General features: G+C 39.1%; 1 protein-coding gene across 1 annotated transcript in view; it reads right to left on the bottom strand.

Annotated features, from left to right (window-relative positions):
* Window positions 1–22,679, bottom strand: part of LOC117321838 — a 43,854-nt gene that overhangs the window by 17,186 nt on the left and 3,989 nt on the right. Inside the window, exons 4-10 of the mRNA XM_033876428.1 lie at window positions 21,799–21,940; window positions 21,369–21,463; window positions 20,184–20,289; window positions 19,860–19,944; window positions 19,201–19,402; window positions 11,591–11,821; window positions 10,453–10,527 (exon numbers count right to left, since the gene is read on the bottom strand). Of these exons, the coding sequence (XP_033732319.1) occupies window positions 10,453–10,527; window positions 11,591–11,821; window positions 19,201–19,402; window positions 19,860–19,944; window positions 20,184–20,289; window positions 21,369–21,463; window positions 21,799–21,940 (936 nt within the window). The remainder of the gene's footprint in view (window positions 1–10,452; window positions 10,528–11,590; window positions 11,822–19,200; window positions 19,403–19,859; window positions 19,945–20,183; window positions 20,290–21,368; window positions 21,464–21,798; window positions 21,941–22,679) is intronic.

Below are 22,679 nucleotides of genomic sequence, written 5' to 3' on the forward strand. Positions count from 1 at the left end.
TTCAATTCAACTTTATTCCGTCACTTTTACAACTTATTGGATAACATAGCATATACATTAAGTACATTAAAGACCAAAAGGCACCCATTCTTACATAATTAATCATTCATTCTGCAAAATAGTTCTTACTCTCGGCGTATACATTCAATAAATAATATTTACCACCGTCTTAAAGAACAATTACAAGTGATATACAAGACAAGCCATATTGTCATTTATTCACGAAGTAACGCTGATCCATGAGTTTACAAAATTATATAAGGTATCTTATGAAGAGAAAATGATGAAATATCTTAAATCGTTTATGAGATATCTCATAAAAGATATAAGATATCTCATAAACTTTAAATAAAATATCTTATAAACATATAAGATATATCTTAAACATATAAGTAATCTTATTTTGATTTTTAATTTGGTAAAATACTAGTTCAACATTGCTCAGTGAATGAATGACAACTTGGCCAGCCATACTTGTACCAGGTGGGCTATTTGAAGACCTTGTTCGAGGTTCAGTTTCGTTAAACCTAATTTGGTTGATTATCATTCAATCCGTCGGATACTCGGAAGTTTCATTCAGTTTTGACAATCCGTTAAGGAACATAGTTATCATGCAGTAGGTAATGAAGATTTGACACGCACTTACGCAAGATATTTTTAAATCACTAAGATATAACCGGTTCGATAACTGTATGATACATGTACTTGTCATCTTTGATGACTTGTTCTGACCTCTCTTCCTTTGAATAGCACTGATCGGCTGAGGTTATACACTTTGGGTATCAATGTCTTTGAGACTAGTAGGAAGAGACCTGGTTAAATTTCGAGTCACCTTCACTTACAATGACCTCAAACTTAATCCTAAGTACATGGCTATTTATATTTGGTATCAATATAATTCAGTCCAAGTGGTAGAGTGTTCACCAAACAGCTTAGTACACATACCGTAATATACATAGCAAAATTAACCGTGGTGAGATCCACATACACTGTACATGGTACAGTAACCGATATTCAATAACGCAACGAGCTAGGGTACTGTTGTTTTGGTATCACAAACATGTCATTTCAGAATAGCGACGGAGACCATTTCATACACAATTCGAAAAGGCAGTGTTTTGTACCATACTGATGCTGTATAGTCACACAGTTTTATATATCAATTCCTGGTATGGTATTTCTTTCAATATAATTAACTGTTTTGTAGGTATTCTAAGTTGACATTTTGCCCTTCCTGTTTTAAGTCGATATGTAACTGCTAGGATGGTAAACACATACAATACAGCCAGCATCTCTCAACACAGAAAAAAGTCAAGATACATTTTAGCCAACCATAAACAATAGTGTAGCCGTTTCGTCCTTCTGACCCGTCATTCAGTGATGCTGAGGTTGATAACAATGGACATACCATTCTAAACAGATGTTTTAAATGTTATGAAATAGAATAATCACGAATGTTGACACGCGCTGGATAGTTGATAAGCATTAGTATTTGATCTAAAAACACTTTCAGGCCCTTTTCCTCCAGAAGTTAAATTATTCTTCATTTTCTCTTAAATCACAGTTACATGGCGTTATGTGTGGCAAGCCAAGTTGTCATTTATTCACGGAGCAACGTTGATCCAGGGATTTTCCAAATTATATAAGATATCTTATAAACTTTATAAGATATCTTATAAACTTTATAAGATATCTTATATAATTCATAAGATATCTTATATAACAAATGAATTCAAATGAAATTAGCTTTGAATTTGGGATAAGGAGCTTAGCTGGGGTTCCTGTCCATAATTTTCTTATCGAAATTTTTGCTTTTATATAAAATGAGTTGTTATCGTTCAAATTCTTACAATTCTATTCCAGATTATCACCGAGACTCTCAAACACTATGATTGATACACTGTATATAAATAGATCGGGTAAGAGGGAAAGATACAATGCCCTGAACATGTACTTAGTCAACTATAAGTCAGGAGTCCAACGTAGTGTACGCATATAGATCAAGTTACTGTACCATGCGCGAACAAGGAAGATTAAATCACCAAGTTTCGCCGAGTTTCCTTTTTGCCAGATGACTACGCCGGGAAATGCTCATTTGAAGTTTATTTTTGTGACACCCAGAGCTTGTTTATAATGTATAACGGATATCCGACAGAAACATGTTAGGATCTTCAATTATTGTTCTCAAAATCGCATCCGTGTTTATTCGACAATGCATGTCACTGAAATGGCTTGTTAGCTTTGAGTTACTGTTTACTGAAATGTAAAGATTGGTCTTTATATATCGGATTTATTTGCAGACATCAGTTCTACAGGGAAAGACTTGTTACGTTTCCCTTTCTTCACACAAGAACCGCTTCCGACATATCAATTAAATGACGTCATGCCGGTCATACAAGGATAAAATGACTGTATGATGCCCCGAGCATCACTGACGAGTCCTAGAGGGACGTCGCAGTTTTATGGTGTCTCTAACATCACTATCGGGTCAAAGAAGGACGAAACAGTTGTATGATGTCCTTACATCACTGACGAGTCCTAGAAGGACAACGCAACTACATACATGTATATATGATGCATCTTTTTTTCATTATCATTTTGCATTCACGGTATTTATTGCTAAATTCATCTATCAAGATGCGATTCGTTTATAGAAGAAAATTACATTTTTGACTATCATTTGTTTATTCTATTGGAATTCATTCTAGCTTTGTTAACATTATCCGCATAGGATGACAGTTTGATTGTCTTAATGAAAACGACAAATACATTTTCATAAGCACCGATTATAGCCTTCCATGTAGGAAATACTAGCTATGCCGTTAATAAGTAAACTTGTAAACACGCAGACCGTGTATTATATGTAATTTGTGACCGAGAGAAAACTGGTTGAATTCGTCATTTATAAGCTGAACGGTATCATGTAGAAAATTCCAACACCTGTAACATATCTTGAGGAGACGAATCAACGATGTGGTACACATCGTATAGAAGGACACGATGTGGTACACACCATATAGAAGGACACGATGTGGTACACACCATATAGAAGGATACGATGTGGTACACACCATATAGAAGGATACGATGTGGTACACACCATATAGAAGGATACGATGTGGTACACACCATATAGATCGATACGATGTGGTACACACCATATAGAAGGACACGATGTGGTACACACCATATAGAAGGATACGATGTGGTACACACCATATAGAAGGATACGATGTGGTACACACCATATAGAAGGTACGATGTGGTACACACCGTATAGAAGGATACGATGTGGTACACACCATATAGAAGGATACGATGTGGTACACACCATATAGAAGGATACGATGTGGTACACACCGTATAGAAGGACACGATGTGGTACACACCATATAGAAGGATACGATGTGGTACACACCATATAGAAGGATACGATGTGGTACACACCATATAGAAGGACACGATGTGGTACACACCATATAGAAGGATACGATGTGGTATACACCATATAGAAGGATACGATGTGGTATACACCATATAGAAGGATACGATGTGGTATACACCATATAGAAGGATACGATGTGGTACAGCCCATATAGAAGGATACGATGTGGTACACACCATATAGAAGGATACGATGTGGTACACACCATATAGAAGGATACGATGTGGTACACACCATATAGAAGGATACGATGTGGTACAGCCCATATAGAAGGATACGATGTGGTACACACCGTATAGAAGGATACGATGTGGTACACACCATATAGAGGATACGATGTGGTATACACCATATAGAGGATACGATGTGGTACACACCATATAGAAGGATACGATGTGGTACACACCATATAGAAGGACACGATGTGGTACACACCGTATAGAAGGATACGATGTGGTATACACCATATAGAAGGACACGATGTGGTACACACCATATAGAAGGATACGATGTGGTACACACCATATAGAAGGACACGATGTGGTACACACCATATAGAAGGATACGATGTGGTACACACCATATAGAAGGATACGATGTGGTATACACCATATAGAAGGATACGATGTGGTATACACCATATAGAAGGATACGATGTGGTACACACCATATAGAAGGTACGATGTGGTACACACCATATAGAAGGATACGATGTGGTACACACCATATAGAAGGATACGATGTGGTATACACCATATAGAAGGATACGATGTGGTATACACCATATAGAAGGATACGATGTGGTACACACCATATAGAAGGATACGATGTGGTACACACCATATAGAAGGATACGATGTGGTATACACCATATAGAAGGATACGATGTGGTACACACCATATAGAAGGATACGATGTGGTACACACCATATAGAAGGATACGATGTGGTATACACCATATAGAAGGATACGATGTGGTATACACCATATAGAAGGATACGATGTGGTATACACCATATAGAAGGATACGATGTGGTACACACCATATAGAAGGATACGATGTGGTATACACCATATAGAAGGATACGATGTGGTATACACCATATAGAAGGATACGATGTGGTACACACCATATAGAAGGACACGATGTGGTACACACCATATAGAAGGATACGATGTGGTACACACCATATAGAAGGATACGATGTGGTACACACCATATAGAAGGATACGATGTGGTACACACCATATAGAAGGATACGATGTTGAAAGAGCAAAGAACTTGCAAATGTTTAACTGAATTTTTTTTCCAGTCATAGATTGGCTTACCTGGACTTATCTTCACGCTTTTGTCTAAGCTTTAGTTCCTTTTGTTTTCTCCAGTTGTATATACCTAGATACTTGTTTATCTCTAAGGAAAATATCCTAACTTCAGACATTATATACTTCGTTTACAAAATATTCCTGATTAAAGTGGCCATACCTGACCCTACCTGGTACCAAAAACACAGTTGGTCACCCTACCTGGTACTACAAACACAGTTGGTAACCCTACCTGGTACTACACTGTTGGTAACCCTACCTGGTACTACAGACACTGTTGGTAACCCTACCTCGTACTACAGACACTGTTGGTGACCCTACCTGGTACTACAGACACTGTTGGTGACCCTACCTGGTACTACAGACACTGTTTGTGACCATACCTGGTACTACAGACACTGTTGGTAACCCTACCTGGTACTAAAGACACTGTTGGTAACCCTACCTGGTACTACAGACATTGTTGGTAACCCTACCTGGTACTACAGACACTGTTGGTCACCCTACCTGGTACTACAGACACTGTTGGTCACCCTACCTGGTACTACAGACACTGTTGGTAACCCTACCTGGTACTAAAAACACAGTTGGTAACCCTACCTGGTACTACAGACACTGTTGGTAACCCTACCTGGTACTAAAAACACAGTTGGTAACCCTACCTGGTACTACAGACACTGTTGGTAACCCTACCTGGTACTACACTGTTGGTAACCCTACCTGGTACTACAGACACTGTTGGTAACCCTACCTGGTACTACAGACACTGTTGGTGACCCTACCTGGTACTACACTGTTGGTAACCCTACCTGGTACTACAGACACAGTTGGTAACCCTACCTGGTACTACAGACACTGTTGGTGACCCTACCTAGTACTACAGACACAGTTGGTAACCCTACCTGGTACTACAGACACTGTTGGTGACCCTACCTGGTACTACAGACACTGTTGGTAACCTTACCTGGTACTACAGACACAGTTGGTAACCCTACCTGGTACTACAGACACTGTTGGTAACCCTACCTGGTACTACAGACACTGTTGGTAACCCTACCTAGTACTACAGACACAGTTGGTCACCCTACCTGGTACTACAGACACTGTTGGTAACCCTACCTGGTACTACAGACATTGTTGGTAGCCCTACCTGGTACTACACTGTGGGTAACCCTACCTGGTACTACAGACACTGTTGGTAACCCTACCTGGTACTACAAACACAGTTGGTAACCCTACCTGGTACCACAAACACTGTTGGTAACCCTACCTGGTACTACACTGTTGGTAACCCTACCTGGTACTAAAAACACAGTTGGTAACACTACCTGGTACTACAGACACTGTTGGTCACCCTACCTGGTACTACACTGTTGGTAACCCTACCTGGTACTAAAACACAGTGGGTAACCCTACCTGGTACTACAGACACTGTTGGTAACCCTACCTGGTACTACAAACACAGTTGGTAACCCTACCTGGTACTACAGACACTGTTGGTAACCCTACCTGGTACTACAGACACTGTTGGTGACCCTACCTGGTACTACAGACACTGTTGGTAACCCTACCTGGTACTACAGACACTGTTGGTAACCCTACCTGGTACTACAGACACTGTTGGTGACCCTACCTGGTACTACAGACACTGTTGGTAACCCTACCTGGTAATACAGACACTGTTGGTAACCCTACCTAGTACTACAGACAAAGTTGGTGACCCTACCTGGTACTACAGACACTGTTGGTCACCCTACCTGGTACTACAGACACTGTTGGTAACCCTACCTGGTACTACAGACACTGTTGGTAACCCTACCTGGTACTACAGACACTGTTTGTGACCATACCTGGTACTACAGACACTGTTGGTAACCCTACCTGGTACTAAAGACACTGTTGGTAACCCTACCTAGTACTACAGACGCTGTTGGTGACCCTACCTGGTACTACAGACACTGTTGGTAACCCTACCTGGTACTACAGACACTGTTGGTAACCCTACCTGGTACTACAGACACTGTTGGTAACCCTACCTGGTACTATAGACACTGTTGGTAACCCTACCTGGTACCACAAACACTGTTGGTAACCCTACCTGGTACTACAGACATTGTTGGTAACCCTACCTGGTACTACAGACACTGTTGGTGACCCTACCTGGTACTACAGACACTGTTGGTCACCCTACCTGGTACTACAGACACTGTTGGTAACCCTACCTGGTACTAAAAACACAGTTGGTAACCCTACCTGGTACTACAGACACTGTTGGTAACCCTACCTGGTACTAAAAACACAGTTGGTAACCCTACCTGGTACTACAGACACTGTTGGTAACCCTACCTGGTACTACACTGTTGGTAACCCTACCTGGTACTACAGACACTGTTGGTAACCCTACCTGGTACTACAGACACTGTTGGTGACCCTACCTGGTACTACACTGTTGGTAACCCTACCTGGTACTACAGACACTGTTGGTAACCCTACCTGGTACTACAAACACAGTTGGTAACCCTACCTAGTACTACAGACACAGTTGGTAACCCTACCTGGTACTACAGACACTGTTGGTGACCCTACCTAGTACTACAGACACAGTTGGTAACCCTACCTGGTACTACAGACACTGTTGGTGACCCTACCTGGTACTACAGACACTGTTGGTAACCTTACCTGGTACTACAGACACAGTTGGTAACCCTACCTGGTACTACAGACACTGTTGGTAACCCTACCTGGTACTACAGACACTGTTGGTAACCCTACCTAGTACTACAGACACAGTTGGTCACCCTACCTGGTACTACAGACACTGTTGGTAACCCTACCTGGTACTACAGACATTGTTGGTAGCCCTACCTGGTACTACACTGTGGGTAACCCTACCTGGTACTACAGACACTGTTGGTAACCCTACCTGGTACTACAAACACAGTTGGTAACCCTGCCTGGTACCACAAACACTGTTGGTAACCCTACCTGGTACTACACTGTTGGTAACCCTACCTGGTACTAAAAACACAGTTGGTAACACTACCTGGTACTACAGACACTGTTGGTCACCCTACCTGGTACTACACTGTTGGTAACCCTACCTGGTACTAAAACACAGTGGGTAACCCTACCTGGTACTACAGACACAGTTGGTAACCCTACCTGGTACTACAAACACAGTTGGTAACCCTACCTGGTACTACAGACACTGTTGGTAACCCTACCTGGTACTACAGACACTGTTGGTGACCCTACCTGGTACTACAGACACTGTTGGTAACCCTACCTGGTACTACAGACACTGTTGGTAACCCTACCTGGTACTACAGACACTGTTGGTGACCCTACCTGGTACTACAGACACTGTTGGTAACCCTACCTGGTAATACAGACACTGTTGGTAACCCTACCTAGTACTACAGACAAAGTTGGTGACCCTACCTGGTACTACAGACACTGTTGGTCACCCTACCTGGTACTACAGACACTGTTGGTAACCCTACCTGGTACTACAGACACTGTTGGTAACCCTACCTGGTACTACAGACACTGTTGGTAACCCTACCTGGTACTATAGACACTGTTGGTAACCCTACCTGGTACTACAGACACTGTTGGTAACCCTACCTGGTACCACAAACACTGTTGGTAACCCTACCTGGTACCACAAACACTCTTGGTCTTAACCCTGGTACTACAAACACAGTTAGTGACCCTACCTGGTACTACAGACACTGTTGGTAACCCTACCTGGTACTACAGACACTGTTGGTAACCCTACCTGGTACTACAGACACTGTTGGTAACCCTACCTGGTACTACAGACACTGTTGGTAACCCTACCTGGTACTACAGACACTGTTGATGACCCTACCTGGTAATACAGACACTGTTGGTGACCATACCTGGTACTACACTGTTGGTAACCCTACCTGGTACTACAGACACTGTTGGTAACCCTACCTGGTACTACAGACACTGTTGGTAACCCTACCTGGTACTACACTGTTGGTAACCCTACCTGGTACTACAGACACTGTTGGTAACCCTACCTGGTACTACAGACACTGTTGGTAACCCTACCTGGTACTACAGACACTGTTGGTAACCCTACCTAGTACTACAGACACTGTTAGTGACCCTACCTGGTACTACGGACACTGTTGGTAACCCTACCTGGTACTACAGACACTGTTGGTAACCCTACCTGGTACTACAGACACTGTTGGTAACCCTACCTGGTACTACAGACACTGTTGGTAACCCTACCTGGTACTACAGACACTGTTGGTAACCTTACCTGGTACTACAGACACTGTTGGTGACCCTACCTGGTACTACAGACACAGTTGGTAACCCTACCTGGTACCACAGACACAGTTGGTGACCCTACCTAGTACTACAGACACTGTTGGTAACCTTACCGGGTACTACAGACACAGTTGGTAACCCTACCTAGTACTACAGACACTGTTGGTGACCCTACCTGGTACTATAGACTCTGTTGGTAACACTACCTGGTACTACAAACACTGTTGGTCACCCTACCTGGTACTACACTGTGGGTAACCCTACCTGGTACTACAGACACTGTTGTTGACCCTACCTGGTACTACAGACACAGTTGGTAACCCTACCTGGTACTACAGACACTGTTGGTAACCCTACCTGGTACTACAGACACTTTTGGTAACCCTACCTGGTACTACAGACACTGTTGGTAACCCTACCTGGTACTACAGACACTGTTGGTAACCCTACCTGGTACTACAGACACTTTTAGTGACCCTACCTGGTACTACAGACACTGTTGGTAACCCTACCTGGTACTACAGACACTGTTGGTAACCCTACCTGGTACTACAGACACTGTTGGTAACCCTACCTGGTACTACAGACACAGTTGGTAACCCTACCTGGTACTACAGACACTGTTGGTAACCCTACCTGGTACTACAGACATTGTTGGTAACCCTACCTGGTACTACAGACACTGTTGGTAACCCTACCTGGTACTACAGACACTGTTGGTAACCCTACCTGGTACTACACTGTTGGTAACCCTACCTGGTACTACAGACACTGTTGGTAACCCTACCTAGTACTACAGACACTGTTGGTAACCCTACCTGGTACTACAGACACTGTTGGTAACCCTACCTGGTACTACAGACACTGTTGGTAACCCTACCTGGTAATACAGACACAGTTGGTAACCCTACCTGGTACTACAGACACTGTTGGTAACCCTACCTGGTACTACAGACACTGTTGGTAGCCCTACCTGGTACTACAAACACTGTTGGTCACCCTACCTGGTACTACACTGTGGGTAACCCTACCTGGTAATACAGACACTGTTGGTAACCCTACCTGGTACTAAAAACACAGTTGGTAACCCTACCTGGTACTACAGACACTGTTGGTGACCCTACCTGGTACTACAGACACTGTTGGTGACCCTACCTGGTAATACAGACACTGTTGGTAACCCTACCTGGTACTACAGACACTGTTGGTAACCCTACCTGGTACTACAGACACTGTTGGTAACCCTACCTGGTACTACAGACACTGTTGGTGACCCTACCTGGTATTACAGACACTGTTGGTAACCCTACCTGGTACTACAGACACAGTTGGTAACCCTACCTGGTATTACAGACACTGTTGGTGACCCTTACCTGCTGTTTGTAGATGACAGACAGAACGACCGCTGTGCCTTGTCCTAATAGAATCGTCACCACGATGACAATGTACTGCAACAACAGATTAGAACTATTAGATCTCTATATTTTAGGACTTTGACTACAGACATGATACTTAAGTATTTTTTTCATGATTGAAATTAATAACCCTGTGGCTGTAACCAATAGCGGCATATTCCTGTTGACAATATGATTAAGATGGTACTATGGTACTGAATTAAGGTAAACGAACCCATGGTTGCTACCAACATCAATAATTAAACAACTTTAAGTTAAACCAAGGTTGCTAACTGTTATAATTACAACAATGTAAAGTAAAACCAGGGTTGCTATCTGTTGTAATTACAGCAACGTAAAGTAAAACCAAGGTTGCTACCTGCTATAATTACAGCAATGTAAAGTGAATCCACGGTTGCTACCTGCTATAATTACAACAATGTAAAGTAAAATCAGGGATGCTACCTGTTATAATTACAGCAGATAAACTCATTGATGCTTCCTGTTATAATTACAGCAGATAAACTCATTGATGCTTCCTGTTATAATTACAGCAGATAAGATCAGGGATGCTTCCTGTTATAATTACAGCAGATAAAATCATGGATGCTACCTGTTTTAATTACAGCAGATAAAATCATGGATGCTACCTATTATAATTACAGCAGATAAAATCAGGGATGCTACCTGTTATAATTACAGCAGGTAAAATCAGGGATGCTACCTGTTATTATTCCAGCAGGTAAAATCAGGGATGTTACCTGTTATAATTACAGCAGATAAAATCAGGGATGCTACCTGTTATAATTTCCAGCAGGTAAAATCAGGGACGCTACCTGTTGTCATTACAGCAGGTAAAATCAGGGATGCTACCTGCTGTCATTACAGCAGGTAAAATCAGGGATGCTACCTGTTGTCTTTACAGCAGGTAAAATCAGGGATGCTACCTGTGATAATTACAACAATGTAAAGTAAAATCAGGGATGCTACCTGTTATAATTACAACAGTGTAAAGTAAAATCAGGGATGCTACCTGTTATAATTACAACAATGTAAAGTAAAATCAGGGATGCTACCTGTTATAATTACAGCAGGTAAAATCAGGGATGCTACCTACTGAAATAAGACATTTGTTGTTCTCACAGCACGCTCCACAGAAACCCAAAAACGCCGTTATGAAGACGAAGCCGCCCACACCGATGAAGACGTACGCTGCTGTTTCGAGCAGTGACGGCGTCACCACGTCATCGGTATTCAGGGAACTCGTGGCACTCCTTGCCAATACCAGGAATTCACTCTTGTCTAGCAGAATGTAGATCCCCCCGCCTAGGCATCCCCCGCCAAACATCTAGGAGGCAAAAGTTATAACAACAATGATGTATAACACAATTAAACAAAACACAACAGAGCAACAATGCCGATAGGATAGATAATCGAAGAGTTTGAAACATTGTTGTTAGTAGAGTTATAGCATTTTTCCATTGCGCAGAGAGCGAAAGTTAACGGAGCCTCAGGAGGATCAAGGATATATATAAAAAAAATCCCGGTTTTACTATTGTATTCAACAAGCCTGAAATATACATATACAAAATGTATCAGTAATATTACTAGAATGATATATCCTATTGACAATCTTACTTCCATCTAATAATGATTTATATTATGGTTAACCATACACTTATTAGGGAGTTACAATTTATATACATATCACTGACAACAGGGATTGTATACAAATCCCAACTCAAGGAATACATTTATTTACGTGTATACAGTATCATTATTATATATATACATATCTAAGTACCATGTATTGGGATTACTTCCTTTATGTATATCTCTACATGATTTCTCACATGTATTACATTAATATCTACTACATCTACGTATCGTATAGGAACACTATATACAATTCATTATATATCTATGTATTCATTCTTTCCAGTTTATGTTAATTTCATCATCAATGGAAATAGGATGTACCAATGGTGTCTAAAAGTTTACGGTCGATAAATTCAGTACGTTCAATAACTTACCAGAAATATGGAGTTGAAGACGATGAGATAGAGTTTTGAGCACCCCATGATTCAGCGTGAAAGGCTTTAACGTCACACGTGATGTAGGTACAATGTAGTTAAAGTATTCCCACTATCCTTAGAACGATATCCGTGTTATCTAGGGGCAAAAATCGAGATTTTGGCACAAGTTATTACGAGAATTATATATGATACATTTTTCATAGAAGAGGGACGGAAATAATATTCGCTGGATAATAAGTAGGTTTGAAATTATATTTAAGTGAAATCAAATAACATTGGTGTGCATATTCGCAAATGATTCAAATATCCGGAAAAGACAATAATGACTCACAGTGAAAGTTGATAATATACATGTAATATGATCAGTATACAATTGACAAAAACTGTATGAGTGTATATAAAAACCGGTATAGCCGAGTCAGTGGCATTTAACAAAAGTACACTAATGGAGCTATATATTTATGTCTACATAATATCTGTCAAAATTAACACTAAACCATAGAGCAGGGACTATCGCACCCTGAAAGTCGAGGATCATATTGAGGCGGAGTGTCATTGTAGTAGTTGGTGACTACCTCCCTGAACGACCTACGGGAGGCCCGTCGCATGTCATTCGGAACAATAAGGATTAAGTGTCTGGCCAAGGGACACAACCACGACGACATAGACCTACCTGTTTCTAACATTCCTGAAAACACAAACCGCAACGGGGGTCGAACCACGCACCTCAGATCTTCACCTGAGGTTACGTGACCGGCGCTCTAAACGACTTAGCTACCAGGCCCCGTTTTTGAACATACAGTACTATGCAGATTTTTTTTCTGAACCGGACTACATGATTTCACCGGTTTGTGAAGAGCTCCAGATTGCGGAGATTTTATATCTTTAAATGTACAATATAGTTATAATAGTTGTGTTGTAGATGTACTAATGTATACCAAAAAACTTGAAGCCGCATTTTATTGTTTTTGTATGCAAACAATTTTTATTTCATAATTCAAAGTATGTGCAAATGTGTAAAATATTAAATTAACCTAGTTATGACATTCCTTCGCTATCACCTCATTATATTATTAACTTAGACAACATTTTAATTTATAAACTAATATATCGATTGAAAACTGTGTTTGCGAACTCTCGAAAATGGCTGATTCTAATATTGCGGGTTTATCAACAAGGGACGAAATGGTTAAAGCATCAGCGGTCCCCTAGTCTCATTAATTAGAGTAATATTTGGACGCAAATTCGTCTTCAGTTCGGTTCAGTTCTTTTTTTCTTTAAGCCATTTTTCGTCCAATCACCGAATGGTAAACTGTTATTTTGCTTGACAAAGGAAACAGACGAATCTGACGAATTTCATTCACACTATATTAAGTAGGAGTATATCGTTCATTGTGGAAGAAATACATATCCAAGGGATTTCTCTTTATAATGAAGTACAAATGTAACTTACACGAATCTGAAGTTCCTTTTCTGCCAACAAGACTAAAGTGTTGGTTGATCTGGATGTTCTTCTGTAGTCTATCGATATACAACTCATAGCCTTGCGTTTAAGTTAAAGTTAACGCCTATATGACTGTTTTATTTGGTGTCCCGATAGAGGCTTGAGATAGAGCCCACTAAAACTTACTCTAGTCCCTAAATAAACAAATTCAATCCTCCGTATAAATACCACGTAACTCTGTTATTCCTTGTATTTAATTGTATTGTCGAACAGAACCAACTTTCCAATGTTTTAAACCCCTAGCATGTAGACATCGGGGTTTTAACAGGGAATTACAACACAACTCTGTGTCGCGGCCATTGTTGATACGAAACATCGCAACGCTAAATGAAATAAATATTTTGTTTTCGGCACTGACGTCAATTGTAAGATACAAATAAAAGCGTGTGTAATTATAGTAAACTACATGTATATGATATTACACTAAACAGTACCGTATTAATATTTCTTCTACATGCATTGATGTATATTTTAATCTATTGTATTTGCGTGTAGATAAAATACTATGCACCAACTTATTTTCGAGGTGATTTAATTTCGTATTTTCATGCCTAACGATTTTTTCGCGGCGATTTAATTTCGTGATTTACCGTCACAAAAAGCCTACTGTATCTGTGCTTGAAACTTTATGGCGGCAATTCATTTTCGCGTTTTTTAACAGCCGCGAAAAACTCAAAAATTAATCGCACGCGGAAATAACTTGTTTTACAGTACGTATATGTAGTAATTTATTCCTCTAAAAATAGTAGTACCTTCGGCATCATCATTATCACATAATGCTTCCTTTTTCTGGTTTGTGTGAAAAACGTTAACAACTTTGTATATTATTACACATAATCTACCTAAATATCGCAAACTATATTGTTCTAAATAAATGTATGTGCAAAATAACTGATGCTGCCCACAGGAATCACAGTACCTATCACCAACTTTAAGTTGAGATTTAGATACAATAGAGCCATAATTGAATTTAACTGTATGATACTGCTGTGTCGTCCTTCCTGGACTCGTCAGTGATGTTAGGAGCCCAAATTGACATGTAATAACAATGATGACGAACGTACTACGGCGTGCATTTGATGACAATTAAATTACCCGTTCAATCCATTGCACAAATCATAAACAACTTTGCTGGAATAAAGTTAATTTTACACGTCAGTTAGCAGCACTGTTTTGTGTAATAGCAAAGAATCACATATGATAATGACATTATTTCGGCGTGTAGCCATCACCTGGATGTTTGTTTCTAAAGCCGCAAACGGAAGTGAGTCATGTATGTCTATTGACCAGTGGTATATTGACAACAAGATGGTTGGAATCGGTCCATATATGCTTTTAAAGACATCAATTGAAATTGAAATAAAAGCGTAAACGTGAATTTAAATGTACAGAATACCCGGTCTAGAATATCTTCAAAGATTTTAGACTTCATGAATAAATATACGTTGAAATAACAGACGCGTGAATTGTATTATTGGTCACGGATGATTGATTTCTCTTACAAAACACTTTCATTTGAAGCTTACCTTAAAAGGAAAACCAGAAAATATCGCCATTGACGTAAATATGGGTTAATTTTGATAGTAATATTTTCTATCCAGACACAGACTTATTTGTGTTTATATTTGTGTTTATGAAAAAGACTGAGGCATCAGTTTAAATGGATATTCTGCATTGAAGTCTCCGAAACATTACCAATTATGCAATGTGAGCTTCAAACATACTCTCCAGTGAGAAGATGTTGGTTTACCGACAATTTTCCCGTACATCACCAAGCTGATGCGGTGATAGAAGCAGTCATTTGGAACGCAGTTGTTTGTCTTCGTACCTCTTATTGCCTCTCGGTTTATATTCCTCTCAGAAAGCTATCCTCAAGCTCGATTTGTGCGTTTTATTTCATTTTGGTGTCTAGTTCCCCAAAATCTATTACTTCTTGACGACATGCAATTCCAATTGATCCTTGTGTTGACATACCCTCTGTTTAAAATTAAACACTTCAGAGATGGAATAGGCAGTCTTAGTATATGTATTACAAGTGGTACTGTTTAATGAACTGTCATTTGTAAAATCAATGAGTGATACATTTACTTAAACAAATGTATTTTTGATCAGACCAAAATGGAACATTTACTATCCATGGCTAGTCCAGGAATACTATTAGCATCAGCTATGCTTTAAACGTTTGACGAATTAATTTTGGATTATTTATCTAACTTGTAATTAAATCTTCAGTTGTTTATCCATCTTGTAATATACATATTTATCAAAAATTTCGAATCATCAATGCTATTTAACGGCACCCATCGTTTCCAATGGTTTTCATATTTCGCAATTGGATCAATATTAAAAGACATGTTTGGGATAAGGAAATTTTGTTAATTGTTGACGGACAAACATGTTGTTTACACAAATACATGTTAAGAAGTCCAAAAACAATTTTTTGTGATCGCATGATGATCTCAATAGAGAATAGTCCCTCCTTGGTCGATACGTGTTACTGAGTAAGTTAACAGATACGATAACGAAAGTTAGACTTTATGGACCCTGGTAAATGTGGCTCATCAAGGTCAATGTACCTTAGATTTCCAAACAAAAATATTGGTCAGTCAAGTATTCAGACACGCATATCTTAGAGGATATTCATCATAATTACTATAAATTTTAAATGTAATTAAGTTTTAAGATTTCACCACGAACGTCACTATGATATCACCTAGTATATAATGTAAGTAAAATGTCCCAACAACTAATATATATTACAAACCAGCATATCATTAGAGTTTTGTTTGTCTAAAAGGATAACGGATCAACCATTTGATTCCACAAGCGTGTCTCCAGTCTAAAAGTAAATAGCGAAAACGATGAAAATTAATGTTTTTTTTAAACACAAGCATGCAGTTATTTACAGCCATGGTCGACTCGCAACAACCAGTAGTTTGGAAACCGTTGACAATACAGCAATATTGCAAGCCATTTCTCTAAATAGTCTTCTGCAACGTACATGTAAAAGGTCGTGTAAAGAATATAGACAGTCTTTATACAAATAAAATATAAACACTGTTGTCAGTCTGTCGGGGGCTCCATTTATCCTTTTATAAAGATATTGGTCAGTTTTATACGATAAGGGAGATAACTCTCATTAATGATATAAAGTTGTAAATCACTATAAATGTATGTAATGCCCGGGTTGTCAGATTGAAAACATTATTGGTTTAATATAAGAATTCAGATATGTGTTTTGAATGTACTTAACACGTAATTAAAGCCAAATCAGTACACGAATATCACTGTAATAACCAAAATAAACATAAACAATGTATTTGGCCTTTCCATGTGTTTGTGACGTCTGATATTCAGTTTGCGATTTCCCCACATCCTTGTGAGTTTCCTACTGTTAAGCCCCTTCCGTTTGTTATCGTAGGGGTTCAATTGTTTTATCAGTTTTTTTTTAATTATCAAATTGCCTCATATGATTACTAGTGTACTTCGTCGTGTGCGTAATTATTACTTTTTAACATATTCCTTCGTGACACCTCGATGGTTTCCGAAATTTTACCATTTCCATTCCTTGATGACACCTCGTGTTTTACGACTTTATTTGCCATTCCTTCGTGATACCTCGTCTTTTACTACTTTATTTGCTATTTCCATTCCTTCGTGACACCTCGTCTTTTACTACTTTATTTGCTATTTCCATTCCTTCGTGACACCTCGTCTTTTACTACTTTATTTGCTATTTCCATTCCTTCGTGACACCTCGTGTTTTACGACTTTATTTGTCATTCCTTCGTGACACCTCGTGTGCTTTTTGCTGTTTTACCACAGCCATGTCTTCGCGCCACCTCGTGCGTTACTGCTATTTTGCTAAAACTGGTTTGTTAAACCAACCAAACCTGGGTTGTTACGTACACTACTGCAGGATGTTCTCCACTGGTGATCGATGTTCTAATTAAATATGATGACTGCTGCATTGATTAACTGTATTTGAAATTTCTTAACAAGCCATGATATTTTAACACAACATCGTAGCCTAGTGTTGTGTAATCAGCCATGGGTATACGGCCATGTAAGCACAGTGGTATGCTTTCCCCTTTTTACTGAATCTTTCCAAAATGTTTCATCTCTATAAACTTGCTTCTTTATGCTGAGACAGCGTCAACGCGTCCATGACTGATTGTATTATCTTTTCCCAATTTTTATTCAATCAACGCCATTTTCAAAATAGGAAACCAGTTTTAGTTTGAAAACCAGTCTGAAACTGTAACCAAAACCTAAAAGTTTATTTGAAACAAATTAGCTATATATTAGTGTTAATTCAATAACTCATAAAAAAAGTCATAACCTTTATTCATTTAACAACAACATGACACCTTCCTAAACACCGTTGCTGTCCTGGAAGAGAAAACGTAGGGAACGTTAATGAGGAATAAATCGGGGGCACATATTTCCATTTGTCCGTGACTAGTACGGTTTGGCCATTTCCGTTTGTCCGTGACTACTGTTTGGCCATTTCCGTTTGTCCGTTTATCCATTTCCGTTTGTCCGTGACTACTGTTTGGCCATTTTCGTTTGTCCGTGACTACTGTTTGGCCATTTCCGTTTGTCCGTGACTACTGTTTGGCCATTTTCGTTTGTCCGTGACTACTGTTTGGCCATTTCCGTTTGCCCGTGACTACTGTTTGACCACCATTTCCGTTTGTCCGTGACTACTGTTTGGCCATTTCCATTTGCTCGTGACGTTTCGTATGTTTGTTCATGTGTACAATTTCCCACTTCTTCATCCATGGTCCTTGTAAGGTGGTGTCGAACTCAGGATCGCATTCCTTGTGAAATAAATTAACATTCACCCATTGTAAAACACAAAATTATCGCATAAAGCTACACGTTTTAAAAGATATGTTGATTAAACTTGATTCAAACCAACTCAACGCATTCATATTAGTGAAATGAATCATGACTAAACGTGCAAATTATGTGCGTCAACTTAAATGTATATAGTTTGAAATATTAAGGATCATCGTTTAATACAACAAACGCAGTTCATCATCCAACTTAATCCCTATCTTTCTGCTGACCGTTTATTTATACAGTAATCATAAAATACAACGCATTATTCAATTAGTCCAAAACAACAACCTCCGAGTATTTAACAATTTCTGGATAAGGCCCGATTATGTCTTTACTTACAATATCCATGTCCTTAACAGAATCCGTCTGCACGGCTGTGCGATCCACGGACACGAATGTATCCCAGTCGATCTTAACATTATTATCGGAAGATGACCTCATCACCACGCCTTTCTTCATGCCCCATAGGCCGAAGGGCTTGTCTGGCCGCTGCCATCGCAAGTCAAGAGCCCAACGCACCTGTTTCGACAGGTTAGGCAGACTGAAATACACGGGCAAAGTCAGAAAGGCGGCAGAAAAACAACAGGGATAATGTATGATATGGACGCAGTAAACATAATTGTGATACTAAACGTACTACGATATTTTACAAAATAATGATATTAACCGACAGTTTACAAAATAATGATATAAATCGATATTTCAACATATTTTAATAGTGTATTACATGTATTCAGACACAGTCTGATATCAGTTTAAAGTGGAGTTATACAAACTTACATCCAATACACGCCTGACGTTGCCCCAACACCATTTCTGCTACATACATACATTTGTATTCAAATAAAGAACATCCTAAATCTTAATCAATGTCGTGGCAAAATAACCTTTTTCACATCATTGGGTTCATCAATATTATTTTATACATGTATTTAGTTAAAAAATAACATTGATGTCCAAAATATCTAACATAATAAAATATCACCTTTAAAACCTACCTTCTATGTGGCGTAGCGTTTTGGAAGAGAAGGAAGCTACCGTACGGTATTGGACAGGTAACAGTGTCCCGCGCCATGTTTAAACCTAGATTATAAAAAGTAATGCTTTATCACTACATATATTAAACATTGACCTCAATGAGTGAAATCGCTATCGGATGTAAAAATTACCATCAGTAAATTAAAAAAAGATAAGATAAAATAAAATAAACAAATAAATAAAAAGAAATAAATAGATAGACTGTACATACTAAGGGACTTGTATATGACAAAATGAGATAATTCGGTGAAGATATTGACATTCTAGTGACCTACTGTACATACCAAGAGACCTCTCCATTTCCTCTTCCTCCAACATGACGTACCACGTGCCACCATGGCAACACTGATGTGTCGCTATTTTCCCTGAAGTATGCCCACCTTTGACAACCTAGCGAGAAGCATAAGTTAATTAGACGCAGAAAGAAATTTTATGAACTTTATAAAGGAGTCCGTCAATACTCACTTTTAGGTCCAATTCTGTTCAACATTTTTATCAACACAGTTCTTCATTTCATATAACACGGTGGGGAATCACGTGGTCTGAAGATACGAACTTAAAATGGCGACCTTCAGTGCAGAAAGCATAGAGAGGTAAGGCACTGAATATACTCATTACACAGAGTTTCCATAGTTACGAGCATATGCTACACACTAATTTAGACATATCCATACCTCAGTGCTGCCGGAACGGTCCGTAGTTTTCCGGAACATTCTGACCAAAATTTCGAATCGGAGCGATTCTCCGCGAACGGTAAACTGGCGAATTCGATTCGAAGCTTTGGTCAGAAACTTCAGATCACGAAATACCCCACCGTGATACAAAACAGCATCTTCGCCAGCCAAGGGTTCGTAATTTCGTGTTCACGTGAATATGACAACACTGCAACCTATGCAACTATGTCAATGGTAACACAATCAGTAAAGCACGCACACCTCATTAGAAACAGAGAGAAACTCACTGGTATACTGGCTCGCTGACAACTCAATGCAATCAAACCCTGACAGCCTACAAGCCATGACAGCAGGTAACAAAACACCAAACGAAAACATCACTTTTCAAATAGGCAACAACAAAATCAAATGCGAAGTTGAAATATTAGGTTTTACGATAGATGTTTCAATTGATCTTCCACTCGCATTACTGTAATATCTGTTAAAATACAGTAAATTAACTAAACACACTCAAAAGAAAATAGCCCTTCCCCGTATAAAAGCATCATCACTCAAAAAGCAGGGGACTCAGAAGCACATGGGAATACAATATCTTACAAATATTGCAGAAAAAAATCAAACACATACCACAGTTTAGGACCACAAAGTAAGGCAAACACTTTATTCGTTCAGAAGCATTAAAATATTGAATGCCCTGTCAGGTCATTTCAGAACAACACTTACTTAAACACAATTTAAGACAAATGAACAGGTTTTACGGAACAAAGTGTAAATGTGATACATGGAATTTTGTACCTGCATACCGCCATTGAACTCATCTGTGTCCAGAAGAGGTATCCAGGCCGTAGGAACCAGCACATTGTAGGAATCGTTGTCAAAGTAGGCACTGTCTGTAATAGGGCACCACAGCTACTCTTATCTATTTATCTGATGTTTTATATAATTTTGGTACATTCTGTGCGATAACAATGTAGACAAGATTCACAATAATTTACAGCGGTATTTCAGCATTATTGATACATGCTTTGAACACGACTTTTCATTGTACTTACTATCAATATAATGTTATAGAAGTATTCCAAAATTAAGTATCTTTTTTTTTTTATATTTTCTTAAATATTTATGTAATCCTGATATGCGCTTGGACGGATTTTCTTTTAATATGTGTTATCCCGAGGATTAATGAATTGTCACATGGATTTCCGGGTGTAGTTCTATCCTGTACCTTGGTGCCAAGGGACCACTGTAGCCTCGTTCTTGGGTGTTTTGGTGCGGAGATTCCATACAGGAGATGAAGCAACATCAGGTCCTAACAACTGCTCTATGACGTTCAGGAGTCGTTCGTTGGACCATAAATCACGGTAAGCCTAGACAACCACATATTATCAAAAGGCTAACGGTGACCCCTTATCATCATTTAATTCGACTATGCATTTTATCATTTTATATAAATACAAGGGCTAATTGATAAGTTCTGAGTCTCGTATTGAATATTTGAAATTTTGTCGGACATATTGTATTACTTTACAACATAGTTCCCTTCAGAACTTTCACACTTTTGCCAGCGGTGTTTAAGGGCCTCAATGCCACTTTTATAGAACTCCTTTTCATGGCTGTTCAGAAAGTCATCCACTGCATGTTAGGGTTAGGGTTAGGGTGCCTGAAAAAGTTTTTTTTTAGTTTTGGAAATAGATGAAAGTATGATGGAGCGAGATAATATGAATAAGGCGGATGCTCAATCAATATACAGCCAAATAGTGAATGGCAGCCATGGCAATGACAGACTCTTTCACCCTAACCCTAACCTTAACTGATTTTGTCCATTTTGCAAAAGCCGCTTGTCTTGTTTACTTCAGAGTGCTACCTCGTCGATATAAACTAACTAAATGAGACCAGTCCTTGGGTACACGGCTATATAGTCAGAGAATAGTAGGACTTAAACAGAACATCCTTGAGTACCTCCTTCAATACGAGGCTCACAACTTATCAATCAGCTTTCGTATATATATCAGGATACACTTTTATAGAAAACGTATTACATTTATTACATCATTTTATGTAAACTTATAAATTCAATATAAAACTGTAATATAAGTGATATTACCT

Source organism: Pecten maximus, chromosome 2, assembly GCF_902652985.1.
Source record: "Pecten maximus chromosome 2, xPecMax1.1, whole genome shotgun sequence".
Classification (NCBI taxonomy): Eukaryota; Metazoa; Mollusca; class Bivalvia; order Pectinida; family Pectinidae; genus Pecten; species Pecten maximus.